Below are 21,407 nucleotides of genomic sequence, written 5' to 3' on the forward strand. Positions count from 1 at the left end.
AAAAGTGCCAACAGTTTGGCATTTATGCAGCATACTTGTAGCCGAAGGATACAAATTGGAAAAGAAGATAAGTAGGTAGGATTCAGGAGCCTAATGCTATTCTTCAACTAATTAGCATTCAACTTAATTCAGTACATATCTATCAACTACCAACAAAATATCTGGCGCTACAGTTAGTGCTGGGAACAAATGGGACCCTACTCTCTGCCTTCAAGGACTTGACTGTTTTCTCAGATCAATGGGGAAAAAAAGTCTCTAAAAGAAGTAACTAAAATATATATGTTACCCAAAAGGTACATATAAAATGTGACTGCAACAAAGAAAAGGGAGCATTTTATTCCTACATTATGTGGAAACCGTGACAAGTATCCTGTCCTCCACTCTACCCTTCAGCCAGTGTCAAAACTGGGATCATAATTCAGCAGGACAGACTTGCTCCTTATAGCTCATGTCTCCTTTTGGAATTACAAAATAGTGTTGTCTTACCATAAAGATGGCTATTGTTATAAAGTTAAGCAATATCTAGGTAAAACAGTGCTTTCTTTGGCTAAAATGTCCATTTAAATTAGACATGGGATCCAAAAACATTTCTAACTTACCATTTGAGTTGCATATTTCATAATAACCAACTACCTAGTCAAGAATTGATTAGGTGGCATATATTAAGATGTTCCTTGGCTGAAGTTTCCATAGTATTTAATATTTTCCGCCTGAGTATATTTGACAATATTAAATAAATCTGTTACCTCTGAGAGAGATGCATCAACCTTGGAAGAAATTTTCAAATCTAGCCATGGCTGGTAGTTTTCAAGTAGTAAGGAAGGCCTAAAGAAAATCATACAATTAAAATGCTTGAAATCCAAAAGGTAATTGGAAGGATCAACACATAAAAAATGTTTAACTTACCTATGTCGTTTACATTTCACTTTACCACAAACAGCACAGCTACGACCTTGAGGAAATAATTCTTGAAGTCCTAACTGCTAAAAAAGGGAAATGAGGAAGGGGAGAGATTTGCCTTTACTTTACACTTAATCTTTACTTAAGAGAATAATCTTTTCAAAAGCTTATCAATGTATAAAGTCAGCAAATTTTTAAAAAAATTATCACTTGTATGCTGTAACACTGAAATCATTCCTTGTAATAAATACTGCTGGCTAAATTAAACTGCCAAATCAAAGAGAAAAAATACCTGATGAAATGCATTATAATACCTAAGCCAAATTTCCAAGCTTAAAATTAAGGACAGTTGTTATGTTCACTTATTAAAAAAAGAAAAATCGGACTATATTTGAAAATGATACTCTACTGAAAAAATGTAAGAAAAAACTATTTTTTATTTCTCTAAAACCTTAACTTCAATTAGGAGAAAGAGAAGTAATGTTCCTGACAAAATATGGGGCATCACTGGGGGCGTTTGGGTGGCTCAATCAGTTAAGCGTCCCATTCTTGGTTTCGGCTCAGGTCATGATCTCATGATCATGGGATCAAGCCTCGTGTCTAGCTCCACACTGAGCATGGGGAGCCTGCTTGAGATTACCTTTCTGACCCTCCCCCACTCGTGCACACATGTGCACATGCTGTCTTTTTCTCTCAAAATAAATAATCATTCAAATATGAGGCACCCCCTTCCTCTGTGTTTTTTTCTTAGTAGAAATACCAACAAATCTAAAAAGAGGGACTGAATTAACTTGAAGAATTATTAAGCAAGACTTCAAGATACCTACACACTAGTGACTGTGCCTACTCGACATAGATTCAGTATACTACCACCCTAATGAAATTTCAGATATACAAATTATTTTGGTTAAGCAAACTTCCTAATTATTTCTGTCTCTTTTTATGGAGCAAAAAGACATTTAGGAAATTAACAGGGTTAGATCATTTAATACAGAGTTCCCTAATTGTGTCTGTGCCTCAGAATCACCTGGAAAGCCTTTAACAAATACTGATTATGAGGTCCTAACCAAGAACTATTCCATCAAAATCTGGTGGGAAGGCCTAGGAATCTCTATTTTAAAGATTCCTCAGGTGATTCTACTATACAACCAATCTGGGAACCTCTGTCTTAATTTATTGTCTTCATGGTTAATATGCAGTTAGAGGACACTCTAAAATTATGGATCTCAGGGCACCGGGGTTGCTCAGTAGGTTAAGTGTCCAACTTCAGCTCAGGTCATGATCTCACATTCATGAGTTCGTGAACTGTGCTGACAGCTCAGAGCTTGGAGCCTGCTTTGGTTTCTGTGTTTCCCTCTCTCTCTGCCCCTCTCCTGCTCACACTCTGTCTCTCACACTCTCAAAAATAAATAACATTAAAAAATAAAATAAAATTATGGATCTCAACTTTTTGAGAATTTTGTATTTTCTTTTCATAGCTCCCTGTAGAACTATATACCTTCAAAAATATACACATAAATTTCATTTTGAATATGTTCTTATGTCTTCCACTATTAAATAACAGCAGATGGATTTTTTAAATCACCGCTTTAACATGCTTTCAGTAATAATATTAAACAGCACAGATGCTGACTCTTTCAAAAATAAGAACACAAAAATTTTACCTTGGGTTTGTATTTTATTGTGAAGAATATATTTGGTAAGAGAGAATCTGGTCCCAATGAGCAATAGAAGGTAACAACTCCAGCAACAAATGACCAGAAGATCATTAAAACATGAAGATACCTTAGAAATAAATGAAAATAATTATTACAACCAAACAAAAGTATAAAATTTAAGTTATTCCTTCAATGATTCAATAAGTATTTATTAAGCACCTACCATATCAGACTGAAGACAGATCTCCAATTGTCATGTCTCTGATATATTTATTTAACTCTAAGGATCACAGAATGCATGCTATCAAATGTACATTTCATTTAAAGTATATGAAAGTATAAATTTTCAGTATTTTGTAATTTGGTACCTAGGTTTGACTAGTCTATATTTTTCCAAAAGACCTTCCAATAATATTGGTAGTATTAATACACCATCAAAATTCTGATTATTTTTCATTAAATAAAAAAACAACTTCACTGACTGACTAATATTTTGTGCTACCCAGTACTACACTCTAGGGAGACAATTGGGAACAGCACTGCCATGATCTTTACATGCATGGAAAACATGATCTAGTAGATGTAACAGGTAAGTAAATGAGCACAATACAGTGTGATCATGTGTTCTATATTATGACAAGAGAAAGCATACATGATATGGGAACACCTCAGGCAGAATATATAACCCAAATTTAAAAGGACAAAAAAGCTTTTTTCAAAGAAAGCAGTATCTATGGAAAAGCTTAAAAGAGTGAGTAGCAGAAACCCAACAGAAAAGAATAGGGTAGAGAAATGAGGGACTTGGAAAGAGACAGGGGAATTCAAACTTGGGAAAACCACATGAACTAAGATTTGAGCATAGCTCCAAGGACGAAGTGGCTTTAAGATGAATCTTAAAACAAAACAAAACAAAACAAAACAAAACAAAACAAAACAAAACAGGGGTGTCTGGGTGGCTGTCAGTTTAGAGTCCCACTTCAGCTCAGGTCATGATCTCATGGTTCATGACTTCAAGCCCCATATCAGGCTTGCCGCTGTCAGCACAGAGTCCACTTAGGATCCTCCGTCCCCTCTCTCTCTGCCTCTCCCCTGCTCATGCTCTCTCTGTCTCAAAAATAAACATTAAAAAAAAAAAAAAAAAAGAAACAGAAGCCAGATGATATGGAGTCATAAAATAAGGCATCTTAACATGTCTCAATACAGGCAGTCCTCATACTGCACAGTCCTGATATGCACAAATTTTTGTTAGCACAATTTTGTGAAACACCAGTCCCCCAACAACACAGTTCAAATCCCAATTACCACATTATGTCTATTAATTGATAACTGTGTAAGGTACAAACTGTGGTGCTAGTTCTTCAGTCCACAAATCACTATGTAGTGGTGAGAGGAGAATGAAGCCAGGTCACAGAAAGAGAAAAAGGGAAGTGAAGAAAGTACTGGTTGCATTTTAAATTCCGGTTCTACGTGTCTCTGAAGCCTAGCTACTACAACTCCAGTTCTTTCTGCACTTACAAAAACTTCCAAGGATTCCACTCTTTGCCAAACCTAGTGTGAGTTTAGTTTCTGTCATCTACCACAAGTAATATCTAGGAGACAATGAAGAGTTTTAAGAAGATTTTAGGAATTTTCAAAGTTTTACGAAGGAGAGTGGTATCACTAGACTCTATAATCAAAAAACCACTCTGGCTGCAGTATAGAGATAGCAGCCTAAACTGGAAACATGCAGGCTAATTAGAAAGCTGCAGTAATCCACAGGAATAAAAGGATAGCCAATACAGAGATAAAAAGCTGATTGTTCTGCAACACCTAAAAGGAAGAATTAAGAGGACTGAGTTGTTGATTATGTGAGCTGAAGGAATAGGTAAAAAAATCAGTTCTCTTTGGACATGCTAAATTTCAAGTGTCTTAAAACATGGCAAGCCGAGATGCTTCACGAGCAGTTAAATATTGGGTAGTTTAAATCTCTGCAGAGAATATGGGCTAAGGAAAAGATTTTGGGGATTATCACATAAGGTCACTGAAGTCATGGGAATAAATGAAATGACCAAAGGAAAAGCTACAGAATGAAAAAAGAAGAGAAACGTTTAAGAAATAAGCAGAGCCAGATAAATTTATAAAGGAATTAGAAGAGCTGGGAAGAAAACCAAGGATCAAGTCATAAAAGCTGTCAAGGCAAAAAAATCAATCAATCAATCAATCAACAGGGACAAAGTAGTTAACATGATCAAATATTTGTAAAATTAAGTAAAAGACAGCTTAGCAACTGAGAAGTTTTAGCAACAAAAAAAGGCACTGATGAACTAGCAAAAGCAATCTTAGTAGAATGGCAAAGGACCACAGTGGATTACAGAGTGAAATGGAAGTAAAAAAGTAAAGTTGGTAAATGTGGTGAATTCACTTTTTAAAGGAACGACAGGCTAAGGTGGTGGCTGGAGGAAGATAATGAGTGAAAATGTTTAGTAAAACCTAATCATATTTAAATGTTGACAGGATAGCAGAAGAAAAGAGAAAAAAAGGAAGGAGAGAAGAACTAATTGAATAACATCCTAGTGAAGACAGCAGTAGTTGGGATTCAGAGCCTAAATAGAATAGTAATAAAAGGGGGAGATATCTCTTCCCAAATACCAGAGAGAAAGAACAGATGGATGGGAATGCAGTTAAACCTGTCAATTCAGTAGTGAGGATTAAAATATAGTGGCCTTCAAGTGAAATAGGAGATGCTCAGAGAAAAGGCAAAGGTTGCAAGATAAGTTCTAGCAGATTGGGGAAGTTCTGAAACAGCTGCTCAGGAAAAGTAAAGGGTATTCTGAGGAACTGCTGGACAATACTGAAGTTGAAGAGTTAAATTTACAGATTTGGGACTTTCTCTTAGCATTCAGTGACCAAGATATAAACACTAAAAAAGCAAGCAGCATCACTGATCCAAGATTTGAATTTTGTCAGGTGAGTGCATAGAAAGGAGTTAAGGATTCTGGTAAGAGAGTGGTTGAAGTGATGAACCATGGATTCTAAGCTAGACCAACTCTAAACTGCATAGGAAAGCAACAACAGAAGTGAAATAACAGATAGGAAGAAAACAAAGGAGTCAGGGGGCTGAGAAGTCAAGGAGCAGGTACAATGTGACTGACTGAATGAAAGAAGTAGACAATGGTCAGCAAGAAGGATACTTGTTTTTTAAGATTTTGGAGGTAAAGCTCTTTCTGGTGATAATAAGGGCCACTGTATGTTGATCCAAGTGGAAGGCTGAAAAGGAATCACCTCAAGAAAGACTATTTGGTTGGTTATTCACACAAGCACTGAAGTCACCTAGAATGATGATAAGATTTAAAATGGAGAGAAAGTTTATAACCCACAAATCAAAGTCATCTATAAACGAACACAAATGACCTGGAGATTGATATCAATGAGAAAACAGACAAATGGCATATGTTTCAAGGGAGTAAGAGACTTCTGCTTCCTTGTCAGAATGATTGGTACCAGACTTACCTTCAAACCATAAACAACTATAAAATAGGACAAAACATATGCAGTAACTTTCAGGCACTGGACAACAGGTAGTAGAGGATTGTAATCTGATTGTAACCAAGCACACAATTGAGTTCCACATCCATCCCAGTTCTCTGACTGGGAACAATGTCCCAAGTACAGTATGGATACAAAAGATTACAGAAGACCTGGGAGCTCAGAACTGGGAAATATACAGCACCAAGTAGTAAGAAGTGAAGACGGATGATTAGAGGGTGCTTACCTATTAACACACAGTGGCCAAGTAAATATAAAAGCTCTGAAACAAAGACTCAGCCACCAAACCAAATGAATTGCCTGGTCTTAATGTTGGCTGCAGAACAAAATAAAAACCCCTTAAACTTGTATGGTCCCTTTCAGTCTGGCCCCAGTTCACCTTTCTACTCTTACAGCTTCCCATTCCTTTTTTTTTTTTTTAAGGTTTATTTATTTTTGAGAGAGAGTGAGTTTGTGTATGTGAACGAGCAGGGGAAGGGCAGAGAGAGAGGGAGACAGAGGACCCAAAGCGGGCTCTGTGCTGACAGTGGAGACCCCAATGCGGGGCTCAAATTCGTGAACAGTGAGATCATGACCTGAGCTGAAGTCGGACGCTTAATGAACTGAGCCACTCAGGTGCCCCCCCTTTTTTTTTTTAAAAGTAATCTCTACACCCAACATGGAACTTGAACTCACAGCCCTGAGATCAAGACTCACATGCTCTAGTGACTGAGCCAGCCAGGCACCCCTCTTCCCATTCCTTTATCCAAAGCTTCACTCTAACCAAAATAGCATACCTGACATCAAGCTTTAAAAAAACAAAAAACAAAAAAACCCTATGCTTGGAAACTAACCCAAATTATAGAGATATTTCTAAATTTTTTTTAAGTTTATTTATTTTTGAGAGACAGAGACAGAGAGATAGAGAGATGGAGGGGAGGGGCAGAAAGAGAGGGAGACACAGATCCAAAGCAGGCTCCAGGCTCTGAGCTGTCAGGGCAGAGCCCAATGCAGGGCTCAAACTCATGAACTGTGAGACCATGACCTGAGCTGAAGTTGGACACTTAACCCACTGAGCCATCCAAGGCACCCCTTAGAGGTATTTCAAAGAGGAAATTATGAAATTCTTGTCCACAGCTGCTTACCAAAAATCATTTTGACCAAGACAGACATGACTCAGAATTCAGAATTTTTAGGTTTTGAACAGTACATATTTCATATATAATTTAACACCTCCAGTGAGATCTAATGCAATACTCCATAACCACATATTAATACCTCTGCAGCAAAATATATGAACTATAAGAAATAAGTAAATCAGAAATAAATACTATAAATAGTCTCATGTCTATTCAGGTCAGGTTTTGTCATCAAATGTAATTGGTGTCAGTCAAATCTAGGAGAAAAGTTACTTCTTCAGAGCCTTCTGATTTCAAAATTACAGATTAGGAATTATAGACCCGTACTCAGACTGAAAGACAATGTATGGACTATAACTAAGGCAAGCAATAACTATGGTATTATTTAAGAAAAAAATCTGTATCTTTATTTTTATTTTTTTGAGAAAGAGAGAGCATGAGCAGGGGAGAGGCAGAGAGAGAGGGAGACAGAGGATCCCAAGCGGGCTCTGCGCCAACAGCAGCAGGCCTGTTCAGGAACTCGAACTCACAAACTGAGAGATCATGACCAGAGCCAAAGTCAGACACTCAACCAATTGAGCCACCCAGGTGTCCCCAAAATCTGTATCTTTAAATGCATTACCCCTGTGGTTCTCAACGAAGAGTGTTTTGTCCTCCAGGGGACATTTGGCAGTATATTTCTGATAGTCACAACTGTGGGGACAGGGGAAAGGAAAGTACACTATTGACATCAAATGGCTAGAGGCCAACGCTCCGGCTAAATATCCTACAATGCACATGCCAGTCCGCCAACAACAAAAAATTATCTAACCCAAATTATCAAAAGTGCTCAGGTTGAGAAATCCTGCACTAATCAGAGACAAATGTTAAAACCAACAAGCTAAACACTCAGAAAGTTGGGGAAAAATCAGGATCCAAACACAGAAAAAGGAAGAAAATAATAAAGAAAGGAATCAAAATCAATAGACAACAATGACGAGACAAATAACAAAATACAAGCTAGGTTTTTGAAAAATTAATAAAATAAGTAAACCTCTAACTGGAAACTAGTGGAGATTACTAGGGCACCAATTATAACTTAAAATAGTGATAATTACGGGTTCCTGGGTGGCTCAGTTGGTTAAGCATCCGACTTCAGCTCAGGTCATGATCTCACAGTTGGTGAGTTCAGGCCCCACTTCGAGCTCTGGGGTGACAGCTCAAAGCCTGGAGCCTGCTTCAGAATCTGTGTGTGTGTGTGTGTGTGTGTGTGTGTGTGTGTGTGTCTGCCCCTCCCCCACTCATTCTGATTCTCTCTCTCTCTCTCTCTCAAAAATAAACATTAAAAAAGATTTTTAATTGATAATTAAACTAAAAGAGTAAGTATTTATCCTACTTTTCCAATTTGAGCTGTACTAAATTGTAACTAAATAAACCTAACAGATGAAGTAAAGCAATTCTAGACGGAAAAAAAAAAAAGAATTCAAATTTTAAAATATACACAGAATAAAAAATATGAGAAAATCATCATGTTGCAACCTATAATGAAGTAACTCATCATGTTGCAACCTATAATGAAGTAACTCATTCAGGGAATAAGTGATAAAAACCCAAAGAGAAGGTTTGTTGGGCAAAGTATTAGCTGTCACTACCCAATTCCACAAAAAGTGAGGCAACTCCATCTGATGTGGAATTATCCTCTCAGGTGACATAAGATGTACATAACATCACCAAAGCATTCTGCACACACACACAAAAAAAAATCTAAATATGATTGAACTTATAAATCTAACACCTTGTCTCCAAAAAAAAAAATTGCAGGTGAAGACATAAAACAAAAATCAAAACAAAAAAACTAAACCAAGACACCACGAGGAAACTATTAGCAAAAGTGAAAAAATGACCCAGTTTCTTCAACAAGTCAATGGTGGGGAGAGGAGAAAGAAGTAGGTAATGAAGAGTGTTCTATATCCAGGTTGACAAACTATGGCACGTGGGCCAAATGCCACCCACCTTGGTATGGCTCTCAAGCTAAGAGAAGTTTTTACATTTTTTTAAAGGTTCTTAAAAAAAAAAAATGAATATGGGACAGAGACCTGATGCAGCCCAAAAGTCTAAAATACTTACTATCTGACACTTTACAGAAAAACTATGCCAACTCTTGTTTTAAATTATAAGAGATTTATAAAAGCTTAAGAGATGTAGATGTAGATCTACAATGAGTGGATCTATTTTAGATCCTGATTTGTATAGTATACTATAAATTTTTATACAATTAGGAAAATTTGATTACAGACTTGTTATTAGATATTAACCACTATTAATTTTTTAAGGTTATGGTTTTGTGTGGAAGTGATTTTTTAAATGGGGAAAGTTCAGATTTGTTTTCTAAAAATGCAAGATATTGCTGGTTATTTAACCTGTGTAATGAGTGCTTGGAAGTTCCTTGGACTCTCTTTTCTTTCTATGTATGCTTGGAAACTTTCAAAACCAAAGTCAATAAAAAAGACAGTTTTAGCAAGACTAAAAAATAAAAGAAAAAGAGAAAATACAAAATATATAAAGTATAGAATAAAAAAGAAATAATCACAGGTAAAACTGAAAAGAAAAATGAAACTATGAATAATTATGTTCATAACCTGGATAACCTGCAGGACATAAATTTCTAGAAAAAGACAAAAATGCTAGAAATTATTATGTGAAGAACTAGGTAACTTATATAGACCAATTATCATTACAGAAATTAAAACAGTAATCAGAGATCTGGCTGAAGAAAAAAAAAAAAAAAGGTCCTGACCCAAATGGTTTTACCAAACTTTAATGAGATAATCCCTATCCTATACAGATGGCTTCAGGAAAGAAAAAATTAGAAAAAGCTGGTAATTTAGAAGGATTAATATAATTTTAATTCCCAAATCAGATAAAGACAATATAAGATGAACATTAGGTCTATTTTAATTTATGAAGTATTAAGTAAAATATTAACTAAAACTAGCAGTGTATCATAACGAATAATAATACATCATAAGAAGGGCATGTTTTTAAATAGCTCATTACCTTTAAATCTATATCATCACAGACTAAAGGAGAAAAAAAAAAAATCTAAACAGTGATGCCTCTTGACCTAACCACTAGTTTACAGACAACAGAGAGGGAAAGGAATATACCCAACAACACTACAAGGATATAAACAACAAAAGCTAGACTATAAAAAACTCCAAAAACATATGGCCCAGTTTCTTAAACAAATAAATTGCAAGGTTAAAACAAAGTAGGCTGTGTGTGAAGGGGAGGTAGCTTTCAGATCAAAAGATCATACTTGGATCTTGATTTGACTAACTGTAAAAAGTTGTTTACAAATAAGATTCATTATGGATAGAGTAACAGACAAAAACATGGTAAAGTATGTGAAAATATAGTAAAATATTAATAATGGTAAAATCTAGGCAGTACATAACTGGTCATTTATTGTAAATTCCAACATTGCTGTATGCTTAAATTTTTTTTTCATAAAATGTTGGAGGGAAATTCTAACAAATTCAGGGAAATCTGAACATTTAGTGGATATTTGATGACGTTAAGAAACTTTTTTTTTAATGTGATGTGGTATTGTGGTTATGTAAGAAAAAAGGACTCTTGTCTATTAGAGATACATACTGAAATGTTTAATGTTTATAAATAAAATATGTGGGATTTGCTTTAAAATAATTGTGGGGGGAGATATTTGACTTTGAGCTCATAATTTTTTAAGCTGGGTGACAATGGTTTCTAAGAGGCTTCATTATATAATTCTATTTTTACTTATATATGTTTAAAATTATCCATAAGATTTTTAAAATGAAAAAAAAAAAGGCGATTAAAAAGAGCAGCGGCACTTAGGTAGCTCAGTTGGTTGGGTAACTGATTTAGGCTCAGGTCGTCATCTCAGGGTCCTAAGATGGAAATGGAGCCCCCACTCCATGTCAGGCTCAGAGCTGGGTGTGAAGCCTGTCAGCCTGCTTGAGATTCTCTCTCCCTCTTCCTCTGTCCCTCTCCCACTCATACTAGCTCTCTCTCTCTCTCTCTCTCTCTCAAAAAAAAAAAAAAAAAAAAAGACATTAAGAGCAGATCTAAATGCAGAGATTATTGATGTTCATGGATGAAAACTTTAAAAACAGTAAAGATATCAATTCTATCCATATTAAGTTACAAATTAAGTAACACTGTGGTGGCATTAAATATGACTGCAAATTCTCTGACACTCTTCACATAAAAAAGCAGGAGTTTAGGGGCACCTGGTTGGCTTGGTCTGTAGAGCATGCAGCTCTTGATCTCACAGTTATGAGTTCAAACCCCACATTGGACATGGAACCTCCTTTAAAAAAAAAAAAAAGCAGGAGTTTAATTTCTTTCCCCTTAAATAGGGGTTAGCCTTAATAATTCACCTCAACTAAAAGAATGGGGCAGAGATGCAACTACCTAACTTCCAAAGGTAGGTCATAAAATGGATATGGCTTCTGACAAGGTCTCTTTCTCAGGATGCTCACTTTTGTAAGCCAGCACCATGATGGGGAAAAAAGCCACATGTAAAGGTTGTATATACAAGTTCTGGGCTGTAGTCCCACCAAGATCACACTCAACGATAAGCATCAACTGTCACACATGTGAATGAATAAGCCAACAAATTACTATTCTAGCCCCTTGCCTTCATATATCTAGCTGATGCACAGTGAACACAGACCAACTCCTGTCCAAATTACAGTTCTGTAAGCAAATTAGATGTTGTTGTTGATTTAAACCACAAATTTGAGGGATGGTTTATGTGACAATACATAAACAAAACAGAAACTACATTCAAAATTCCAGCTCAATCTTTTGAGAAATTTGACATATTCATTCTAAAATGAATAGGGAAAATAAAGGTTTAAAAAGAGCTATGTCAACTTTGGGAAAGAAGGGCCAAGAGTGAGAATTTGTCCTAGCAAATATAAAACCACACTGTAAAACTTAACAGTATTGTTTAAAAAAAGAAAAGGAAAGAAAAGAAAATCTGTTACTGTTATAGGAAGAGAAAAATAAAAGAAACAGAACTTGGAGTGAAAGATCTATGAAGTTTGGTAACAAAATACATGACACTCTAGAGTCTATCTGTCTGGGTTAAAATCCTGGCTATGACACAATGCAAATTACATACCCTCTCTGACTTGTCTGGTCCTCTATAAAATGTGGCAATAATAATACCTAATCATAATGTTATTATGATGATTAAATAAGATCAAAAAAGTGCTTAGAATAGCCTGTCACAGGGGCGCCTGGGTGGCGCAGTCGGTTAAGCGTCCGACTTCAGCCAGGTCACGATCTCGCGGTCCGTGAGTTCGAGCCCCGCGTCGGGCTCTGGGCTGATGATGGCTCAGAGCCTGGAGCCTGTTTCCGATTCTGTGTCTCCCTCTCTCTCTGCCCCTCCCCCATTCATGCTCTGTCTCTCTCTGTCCCAAAAATAAATAAACGTTGAAAAAAAAAATATTTTAAAAAAAAGAATAGCCTGTCACATACTAAGTTAAGTGTATGTAAGCCAATTGTGGTAATTTAAAAAGTAATAAAGAACTATCAATGAAGTAAAAAGACAACCTATGGAATGCAAAAAAAATTTGCTACCCATATATCTGATGAGATTAATATCTAAAATAAATAAAGAATTCAGGGGCACCTTGGGTAGCTCAGTCGGTTGAGCGGCCGACTTTGGCTCAGGTCATGATCTCACCGTTCATGGGTTCAAGCCCCACATCAGGCTCTGTGCTGACAGCTCAGAGCCTGGAGCCTGCTTCAGATTCTGTGTCTCCCTCTCTCTCTGCACCTCCCCCACTCATACTCTCTTTCTCTCTCAAAAAATAAACACTAAAAAAAAAAAAAAATCATACAATTCAATAGCAAAACAACAAATAACCCAATTAAAAAAGTGCAGAGGACCTGTTGCATGTCAAAACTCTGTAGAAATGATATAGCCAGTAAAGTGATACTAGCTCAGTGCTTCAAGATGACTGTCCTGTTTATAACCTTGATAAAGTGTAGACTTTATATAACAAATGCGTGAGAGCTCTCCCTCCTAACTTTGTTACCCAAATGTGGCCTTAGATGGTTTTCAACTGTTACATATTTTCTCTCTGATGTGGAAGTTGAAAGGTCTTTTCTGGCACCAACAGGCAAAACCACTAAATATGGAAAACCTGACTCTTTATCAGCAATGTTGTCAGAGAAAGATCATAAAGGGGGGGAAATATGAAAGTGAATAAAGAAAACACCACTTCAAATGAAGCTGGGAGGTCAGAAAGGGGATCTCTCACAGCCTACCACTCATTAATTGCAGACCCCAACATGAAGAGAAATACCTCGCACTGCCAACAGGAAGAAGCCTACCTTACTACTCCAACAAGGGGGAGAAAGTTTCCATGTACAGCAAGTCCAGCCAGTGAGGATATACCACAACTCTATCAATGCAATCCCTACTAAAATAACCCCAACATTCTTCACAGAGCTAGAACAAACAATTCTAAAATTTGTATGGAACCAGAAAAGACCCCAAACAGCCAGAGTAGTGTTAAAAAAGAAAATCACAGCTGGAGGCATCACAATTCAACACCTCAAGTTGTATTACAACGCTGTAATCATCAAGACAGTATGGTACTGGCACAAAAACAGACAGATCAATGGAACAGAATAGAGAACCCAGAAATTGACCCACAAATGTATGGTCAACTCATTTTTGACAAAGCAGGAAAGATTATCCAATGGGAAAAAGACAGTCTCTTCAACAAATGGTGTTGGGAAAACTGGACAGAAACATGAAGGAGAATGAGCCTGGACAACTTTCTTACACCATACACAAAAATAAACTCAAAATAGATGAACGACCTAAATGTAAGACAGGAAACCATCAAAATCCTAGAGGAGAAAACAGGCTTGTTTTCTTTGACTTCAGCTGTAGCAACTTCTTACTAGACATATCTCCAGAGGGAAGGAAAACAAAAGCAAAAAATGAAGTATTGGGACCGCATCAAGATAAAAAGCTTCTGCACAGCGAAGGAAACAATCAACAAACTAAAAGGCAGCCTACAGAATGGGAGAAGACATTTGCAAATAACATATCAGATAAAAGGTTAGTATCCAAAATCTGTAAGGAACTTACTAAACTCAACACCCAAAAAACAAATAATCCTGTGAAGAAATGGACAGAAGACATGAACACACATTTCCAAAGAAGACATCCAGATGGCCAACTGACACATGAAAAAATGCTCAACATCACTCATCATCAGGGAAATACAAATCAAAAACACAATAAGATACCACCTCATATCTGTCAGAATGGCTAAAATTAACAACTCAGGCAACAACAGATGTTGGCCAAGATGCAGAAAAAGAGGAACCCTTTTGCACTGCTGCTGGGAATGCAAACCAATGCAAACTGGGAGAGGTGCAGCCACTCTGGAAAACAATATGGAGGTTGCTCAAAAAATTTACAACCACTTTAAAAACCATTCAAAAATTAGAAACCATTAAAAATACAAAAATTCTGATTCAAAGGGGCACATACACCCCAAAGTTTATGGCAACACTATCAACAATAGCCAAATTATGGAAAGAGCCCAAATGTCCACTGACTGATGAATGGATAAAGAAGATGTGGTACATACATACAACGGAATATTATGCAGTGATCAAAAAGAATAAAATCTTGCTATTTGCAGCAACGTGGGTGGAACTAGAGTGTATTATGCTAAGTGGATTAAGTCAAAGAAAGATAAGTATCATATGACTTCACTCAAATGTGGAATTTAAGAAACAAAACAGATGAACATAAGGGAAGAAAAGGAAAAAGAAGTTAAAAAGAGAGACAGAGGCAAACCATAAGAGACTCAAATACAGAGTTATGGTCATTAAGGAGGGCACCTTTTGGGATGAGTAGTGGGTGTTATATTTAAGTGATGAATCACTAAATTCTACTACTGAAATCATTATTACTCTATATGCTAACTACCTTGGATTTAAACAAAACTTAAAAATTAAAAATAGTAAAACATTTGTATATTTTTTCAAAAAAAAAAAAAAAAAACATATGCCACCACTCAAGTTCTTCCAATGGACTTTTACTCAAAGAAGCCCCTGCCATCTTCTCCTTTTCTCTATTAACATTCCTCTCATTTGATTTTCAGACTTGTCTTTGCTTTCCCATAGCAATTGCAATTGTTCTGCTATTCCTGAATAAACTCATTTTGCTGGTAAAAAAATAATTAATTAATTAGTTAATAAATAATAATGCAAGAGAACCTAAACAGACATTTCTCCAAAGAAGTTATAAGAAATACCAACAGGTACATGAAATGATTCTCAATATCACTACTCATCAGGGAAATGCAAATTAAAATCACAATGAGATATCCCCTCACACCTGTTAGAATGGCCATCATCACAAAAAGGAACTACTGGGACCACATCAAAATAAAAAGCTTCTGCACAGCGAAGGAAACAATCAGCAAAACTAAAAGGCAACTGACAGAATGGGAGAAGATATTTGCAAATGACATATCAGATAAAGGGTTGGTATCTGAAATCTCTAAGGAACTTATCAAACTCAACACCCAAAAAAAAAAATAATCCAGTGAAGAAATGGGCAGAAGACATGAATAGACACTTCTCCAAGGAAGACATCCAGATGGCCAACCGACACATGAAAAAATGCTCAACATTTTTCATCATCAGGGAAATACAAATCAAAACCACAATGAGATACCACCTCACACCTATCAGAACGGCTAACATTAACAACTCAGGCAACAACAGATGTTGGTGAGGATGCGGAGAAAGAGTTTGCATTGCTGGTGGGAATGCAAGGTGGTGCAGCCACTCTGGAAAACAGTGTGGAGGTTCCTCAAAAAATTAAAAATAGAACTGCCGTATAACCCAGCAATTGCACTACTAGGTATTTATCCAAGGGATACAGCTATGCTGTTTCAAAGGGACACATGCACCCCAATGTTTATAGCAGCACTATCAACAATAGCCGAAGTATGGAAAGAGCCCAAATGTCCATTGATGGATGAATGGATAAAGAAGATGTGGTGTACATATATACAATGGAGTATTACTTGGCAATCAAAAAGAATGAAATCTTGCCATGTGCAACTATGTGGATGGAACTAGAAGGTATTATGGTAAGTGAAATTAGAGAAAGACAAATATCATATGGCTTCACTCATATGAGGACTTTAAGATACAAAGCAGATGAACATAGTAAAGGGAAGCAAAATAATATAAAAACAGAGAAGGGGACAAAACATAAGAGACTGTTAAATGTGGAAAACAAACAGAAGGTTACTGGAGGGGTTGGGGCGGGGGATGGGCTAAATGGGTAAGGGGCATTAAGGAATCTACTCCTGAAATCATTGTTGCACTATATGTTAACTAATTTGGAGGCAAATTAAAAAAATAAAATTAAAAAAAAAGAAAGAATGGCCATCATCAAAAAAACAAGAGATAACAAATGTTAGTGAAGATGTGGAGAAAAGGAAACAAGGGTTTGGTGTACTGTTGGTGGGAATGTAAATGGATACAGCCACTATGAAAAACAGTTTGGAGGATTTTAAAAAAATTAATACAACTGTTTTATAATTCAGCAACTCCACTTCTGAGAATATACCCAAAGGAAACAAAAACACTAACTTAAAAAGATATCTGCACTTGCATGTTCACAGTAAAATTTTTACAACAGTCAAGATATGGAAACAACCTAAGTGTGCATCAATGGATGAATAGACAAAGAAGCTGTGGTATATATACACAAAAAGGATATTATTCAACCATAAGAAATGAAGAAATCCTACCATTTGGGATAATATGGATGGACCTTAAAGGTATTATGCTAAGCAAAATAAGTCAAACAGAGAAAGAAAAATAGGGTATAATCTCACTTATATGTAAAATCATAAGGAAAAAAACCTCATACAATAAGACATCAGACTGTGGTTACAAGAGGTGGAGCATAGGGGACAGGAAACTGGAGGGAGCTGGTCAAAAGGTACAAACTTTCAGGAATAAGATAAATAAGTACTAGGGATGTAATGTACACCATGATGACTATAGCTAACAATTAAACTACAATTAAATAAAACTACAACGACCTACTAGTATACATTCACTAAAATGACTAAACTAAATCCACAGACAGTATCAGACAGAACAGTCAAATGTTTTTGGCAGGGGTGAAAATTAGTATAACTACTTTGTAAAGCTATCTGGCAGTATCTACTTAAGTCAAACAAACCCATACACTATAACTAAGCATTTCCATTCATGGGCATATACCCAAAATAAATAAGTCTACCAAAATAAATATATATGAGAATATTCATAGCATTAACAATAGCCAAAAACTATAAACAAGTCAAACGCCCTTCAACAGAAGAATGGATAAACAAAGTGTGTCATATTCCCAGTGGAATACTGCATAATAACAAAAGAGACTGAAGTACTGATATACACAACAGTATGGATAAATCTCAAACACAGAGTGAGAGAAAGAAACCAGATACAAGAGGACCACATAATTACATTCATATTAAATCCAAAAACAAGCAAAACTGATCCATGGTGACTGAGGTTACTCACAAAGGTGTCTGCTGGCATGCTAGAATAAATGAGATAAAAATAACTGCTAACATTTAATAAGAGTATGTTCTATATGCTGAGCACCAATTTAAACACTTTCCATGTATTAACCACTTAGTCATCAAAATAATCATATAATGTAAGTACTAATATTATCCCTATTTTACAGATAAGGGGACTGTGACAGGTAAAAGATCACTTATCCAAAGTCACATAACTGATTAATGGAGGAGTCAGAATCAAATTCTTACAGTCACACTTAGGTTCAAAACTTTCACACACAACCATAAATTGCCTCAATAATTAATGAAAACTCTTAATACAATACCTGGGCCAAACAAAACACTCACAAAGTGTTAGTTAGCTATTACTACTATTACCATTATTATTAGTAGCATTAACTTAAAATATTCCTTAGTATAACACTCAAATACTCAATACTATGATTGCTAATTATATCTATGCTCCTACTTTTCCCTAACACTACCATAAAGGTGATATCACAAATAATTTGAAATATATGAAGTATGTTACTCTATTCCTCCCACAAATCACTTACAATAGCCAAAAGGTATATCTATTTATCTCTCCACAGATAACATTCATAGCCTTAATTGCTATCAAAAGAAAAATTTATATACTAAACAATACTTTGAATACTTTCAAGGCTATAAGAGAAAAAGTTAATTTTGAAAAAAGAGTATTATTCTAAGTTTTACTACATAGAGGTAAAGCTCCAAATCTACATACTAACCATTAAAGATTTTAAACTGAAAATTTCTTTTTTAAGTTATTTCTATAAACTAACTGGTGAAATACCTGTGTAAAAATCACTTTTTGAAGGTATGCATTAAGTATATCTTCTCATTTCTTCTAATTCCATCATTACGCCCCTGGTATTTTTTATATTTTACATACACACATTTTTTTTTTTTTAATTTCTGAATAGATATGCCTAGTATTCCCCACTCCTAGAAGGGACCACATTTCCTTATGTAACAGTCTTCCAGAGATAGCCAAAGCATACATAAACACACGTTTATATGTAAATATGAATGTACACACATATATTTTTTCAGTTTTTTAAGTTTAATTATTTACTCTGAGAGAGACAGGGAGGAGCACAGAGAGAGAATCCCAAGCAGGCTCTGCACCATTAGCACTGTGCCCGACGTGGGGCTCGAACTCATGGACAATGAGATCAGGACCTGAGCAGAAACCAAGAGCCAGATGTTCAACCGACTGAGCCACCCAGGTGCTCCGTGAATGTGCACACGTACTTTAATGAAAATCACACAATACGCTGAAAAGCACACTATATAAACTGTCTTGCACCTTCCAAAGGCTTTTTCCTGTTAAAAGGGTACTTAACCATTCTTTCATTTTATTTACTTATTTAAGTAAACTGTACCCCAATGTATGGCGTGAACTCAAGACTCTGAGATCAAGATTCCATGCTTTATGGACTGAGCCAGCCAGGCACCACAGGGTACCTAACCATTCTTTTAGTAAAGACAGTTCTATGATGTTTAAGATCACTTTTGCTGGTTTCAACACTAACAAAGGAAAGTACCAGAAACAGTCTGAAAAAAAAAATTCTTTGTTTGAATAATACAAATAAAGATACAGGGTACAGATCAAATGGTATTCTATGACTTAACAACATAGAACACTAGACGCTATAATTAAGTAGACAACCTCAGAAATCTAGTTCAACCTGATCCTACATGTCCTACTTTGGACACTTAAACTGACCCATCTACTGAAGGAGACAGGTTAAAAATTCCTGGACAAAAGTAAAGCACAAAAAGTTAACCTTTCATATTAAAGCTGTTAATCTAGAATACCTTCCAGATGACAGAAAGCGAAGTACTTAATAATTAATTTCCACTCTGCTAAGGATTCTTAACAGAATTCCTTCAGGTATTCCTGAAATCAAACATCTTACTATCACAATCAAATCACATTAGATCTCAAATGATATTTTCCAGTAAAATATCAATCGTTATTTAAACCTAGTATTATATAAACCCAGAGTCCACTAACAAGAAAGCAAAATGGCTAGGGAAAAAAAATCTGATCCAACCGTCACACGCAATGGTTGCCTTAGAGCAAAATTAAATAACCAAATTCCTGGTGAACGCTTTCCCATTCCTCTCTTTAGGGATCAACTACCTCGGTAAAGGGTAAGGATGCTTTCATGTTCAAAACATCAGAAAAAACATCATGTAGATACTGTTGCTGACAAGTGTCTCAGACTTCTTTCCGCCAAGAGCAAATCCGTAAATAATTTGAAGTTCTCCTCCACTACCTACTTCATCATTTCTAGAAATAGTTAACTGAAGGAAATCAGTTTTATTTCAGGGGCAGAACTTTCCGATTTCAAAGTGTCAACTGAATTTACCAATTTTAAACTTTCAGTCTTCCCTTTTCGAATATTCTAGAGATGTCAAGACAGACCATTTTACTTTGACTTCGATTCAACAAATCTTTACAATTACCCGTTTTAACCAACCACACTTTGAGGAAAGCTTCAGCTACAAGGCTGTGTGTGGCGCGCGCGTGCTTCGGCTGCGTGACTATGTGTATGTGTGCACACGTACATGCTTATGCAAGCTGTGTGCGCACGCGCGCGCCTCAGCTGTTAAGACTACATATGTGTGTGCTTTGGCCGCAAGTCTGCGTGTGCGCGCGCACTGGGTGCAAGGATGCGTGCACGACTGTGCGCGCTGCGGCTATAAGACTGCGTGCATGTGTGCGCGTGTGTGCGCGCAGCGGCTGTAAAATCGTGCGCGAGTGTGCGCAGAGCGGCTCTATGACTGTGTGAGTGCGAGTGTACGCGCACGCGCGCGGTGAGAGCGAGGGGAGTCTGCCTAAGACTGTGGCTGCTACAACACCTAGAACCCTCTCGTCAGCTGACTGGACCGCCCCTGCAAGGTCTCTAATTGAGACGTACATATACATTTCACTCCTCTGAAAAACAACGATGATGGAGGGCCAGGTTACAAGAAACAGGTGAAAACTAGGTAAGAACAGGGGCCAGGTGTCTCAGAAGACCCGGCCTCAGGAAGGGGGGCACTGGAACGCACCCCACCCACGCTCGCACTTCCGGGCCCAGACGCTCCGCCCGGCGCCCGAGGCCCCTCTTCCCAAGGCCTCGGAGCCGGCCGTAAGTCCCGCAGCTGCGCAGCCCGGGCGGTCTCCACACAGTGAAGCAACCCGGGTCTGCGCCTGCGGCCTCGCAGAACAGCCGCCCGCCAGCTCCCCGCTGCAGCGTTACCTGTTGAGAAGTAGGGAGGCGACGCTGAGGCAGAGCAACAGGAAGCAGAACAGCGGGTACTGGCGGCAGATCTCGCGTCCTACGTCGAGCCGGAGCCGCTGCTTCAGCTTCTCTCCCATCGTCCGCACCCAGGGCACCATCTCCGTTTGCGTGGCTGAAGCTGTGCTACAGGTTGAGGCCGAGGTTGAGGCGACCCCCATCAACCTCCCGCGTCTCCGCCCCCGCCGACCTGGCGGCTACCCACACAGCCGCCGACCGGCGGACCGACCGCCGGCTGCAATCGCCCAAAGCCCCGCCCAAGGCCCC

The 21,407-nt window shown here is 37.2% G+C and overlaps 1 protein-coding gene across 7 annotated transcripts in view; it reads right to left on the reverse strand.

Moving 5' to 3' along the window:
• The window catches only part of SNX14 (sorting nexin 14), a 77,404-nt gene extending 55,997 nt beyond the window's left edge, over positions 1 to 21,407 (reverse strand). For 3 of the 7 annotated variants that reach the window (XM_030315931.2, XM_030315929.2, XM_030315927.2), the window contains exons 1-4: positions 21,102 to 21,399; positions 2,565 to 2,685; positions 907 to 983; positions 747 to 825 (exon numbers count right to left, since the gene is read on the reverse strand). In XM_030315931.2, coding sequence (XP_030171791.1) covers positions 747 to 825; positions 907 to 983; positions 2,565 to 2,685; positions 21,102 to 21,301 — 477 coding nt within the window. In that variant the 5' untranslated portion in view covers positions 21,302 to 21,399. Of the gene's footprint in view, positions 1 to 746; positions 826 to 906; positions 984 to 2,564; positions 2,686 to 21,101 lie in introns of all 7 variants that reach the window. The other 4 variants (XM_030315933.1, XM_030315930.1, XM_030315928.1 and 1 more) reach the window with 2 other exon arrangements.

Source organism: Lynx canadensis, chromosome B2 (genome assembly GCF_007474595.2).
Source record: "Lynx canadensis isolate LIC74 chromosome B2, mLynCan4.pri.v2, whole genome shotgun sequence".
Lineage (NCBI taxonomy): Eukaryota > Metazoa > Chordata > Mammalia > Carnivora > Felidae > Lynx > Lynx canadensis.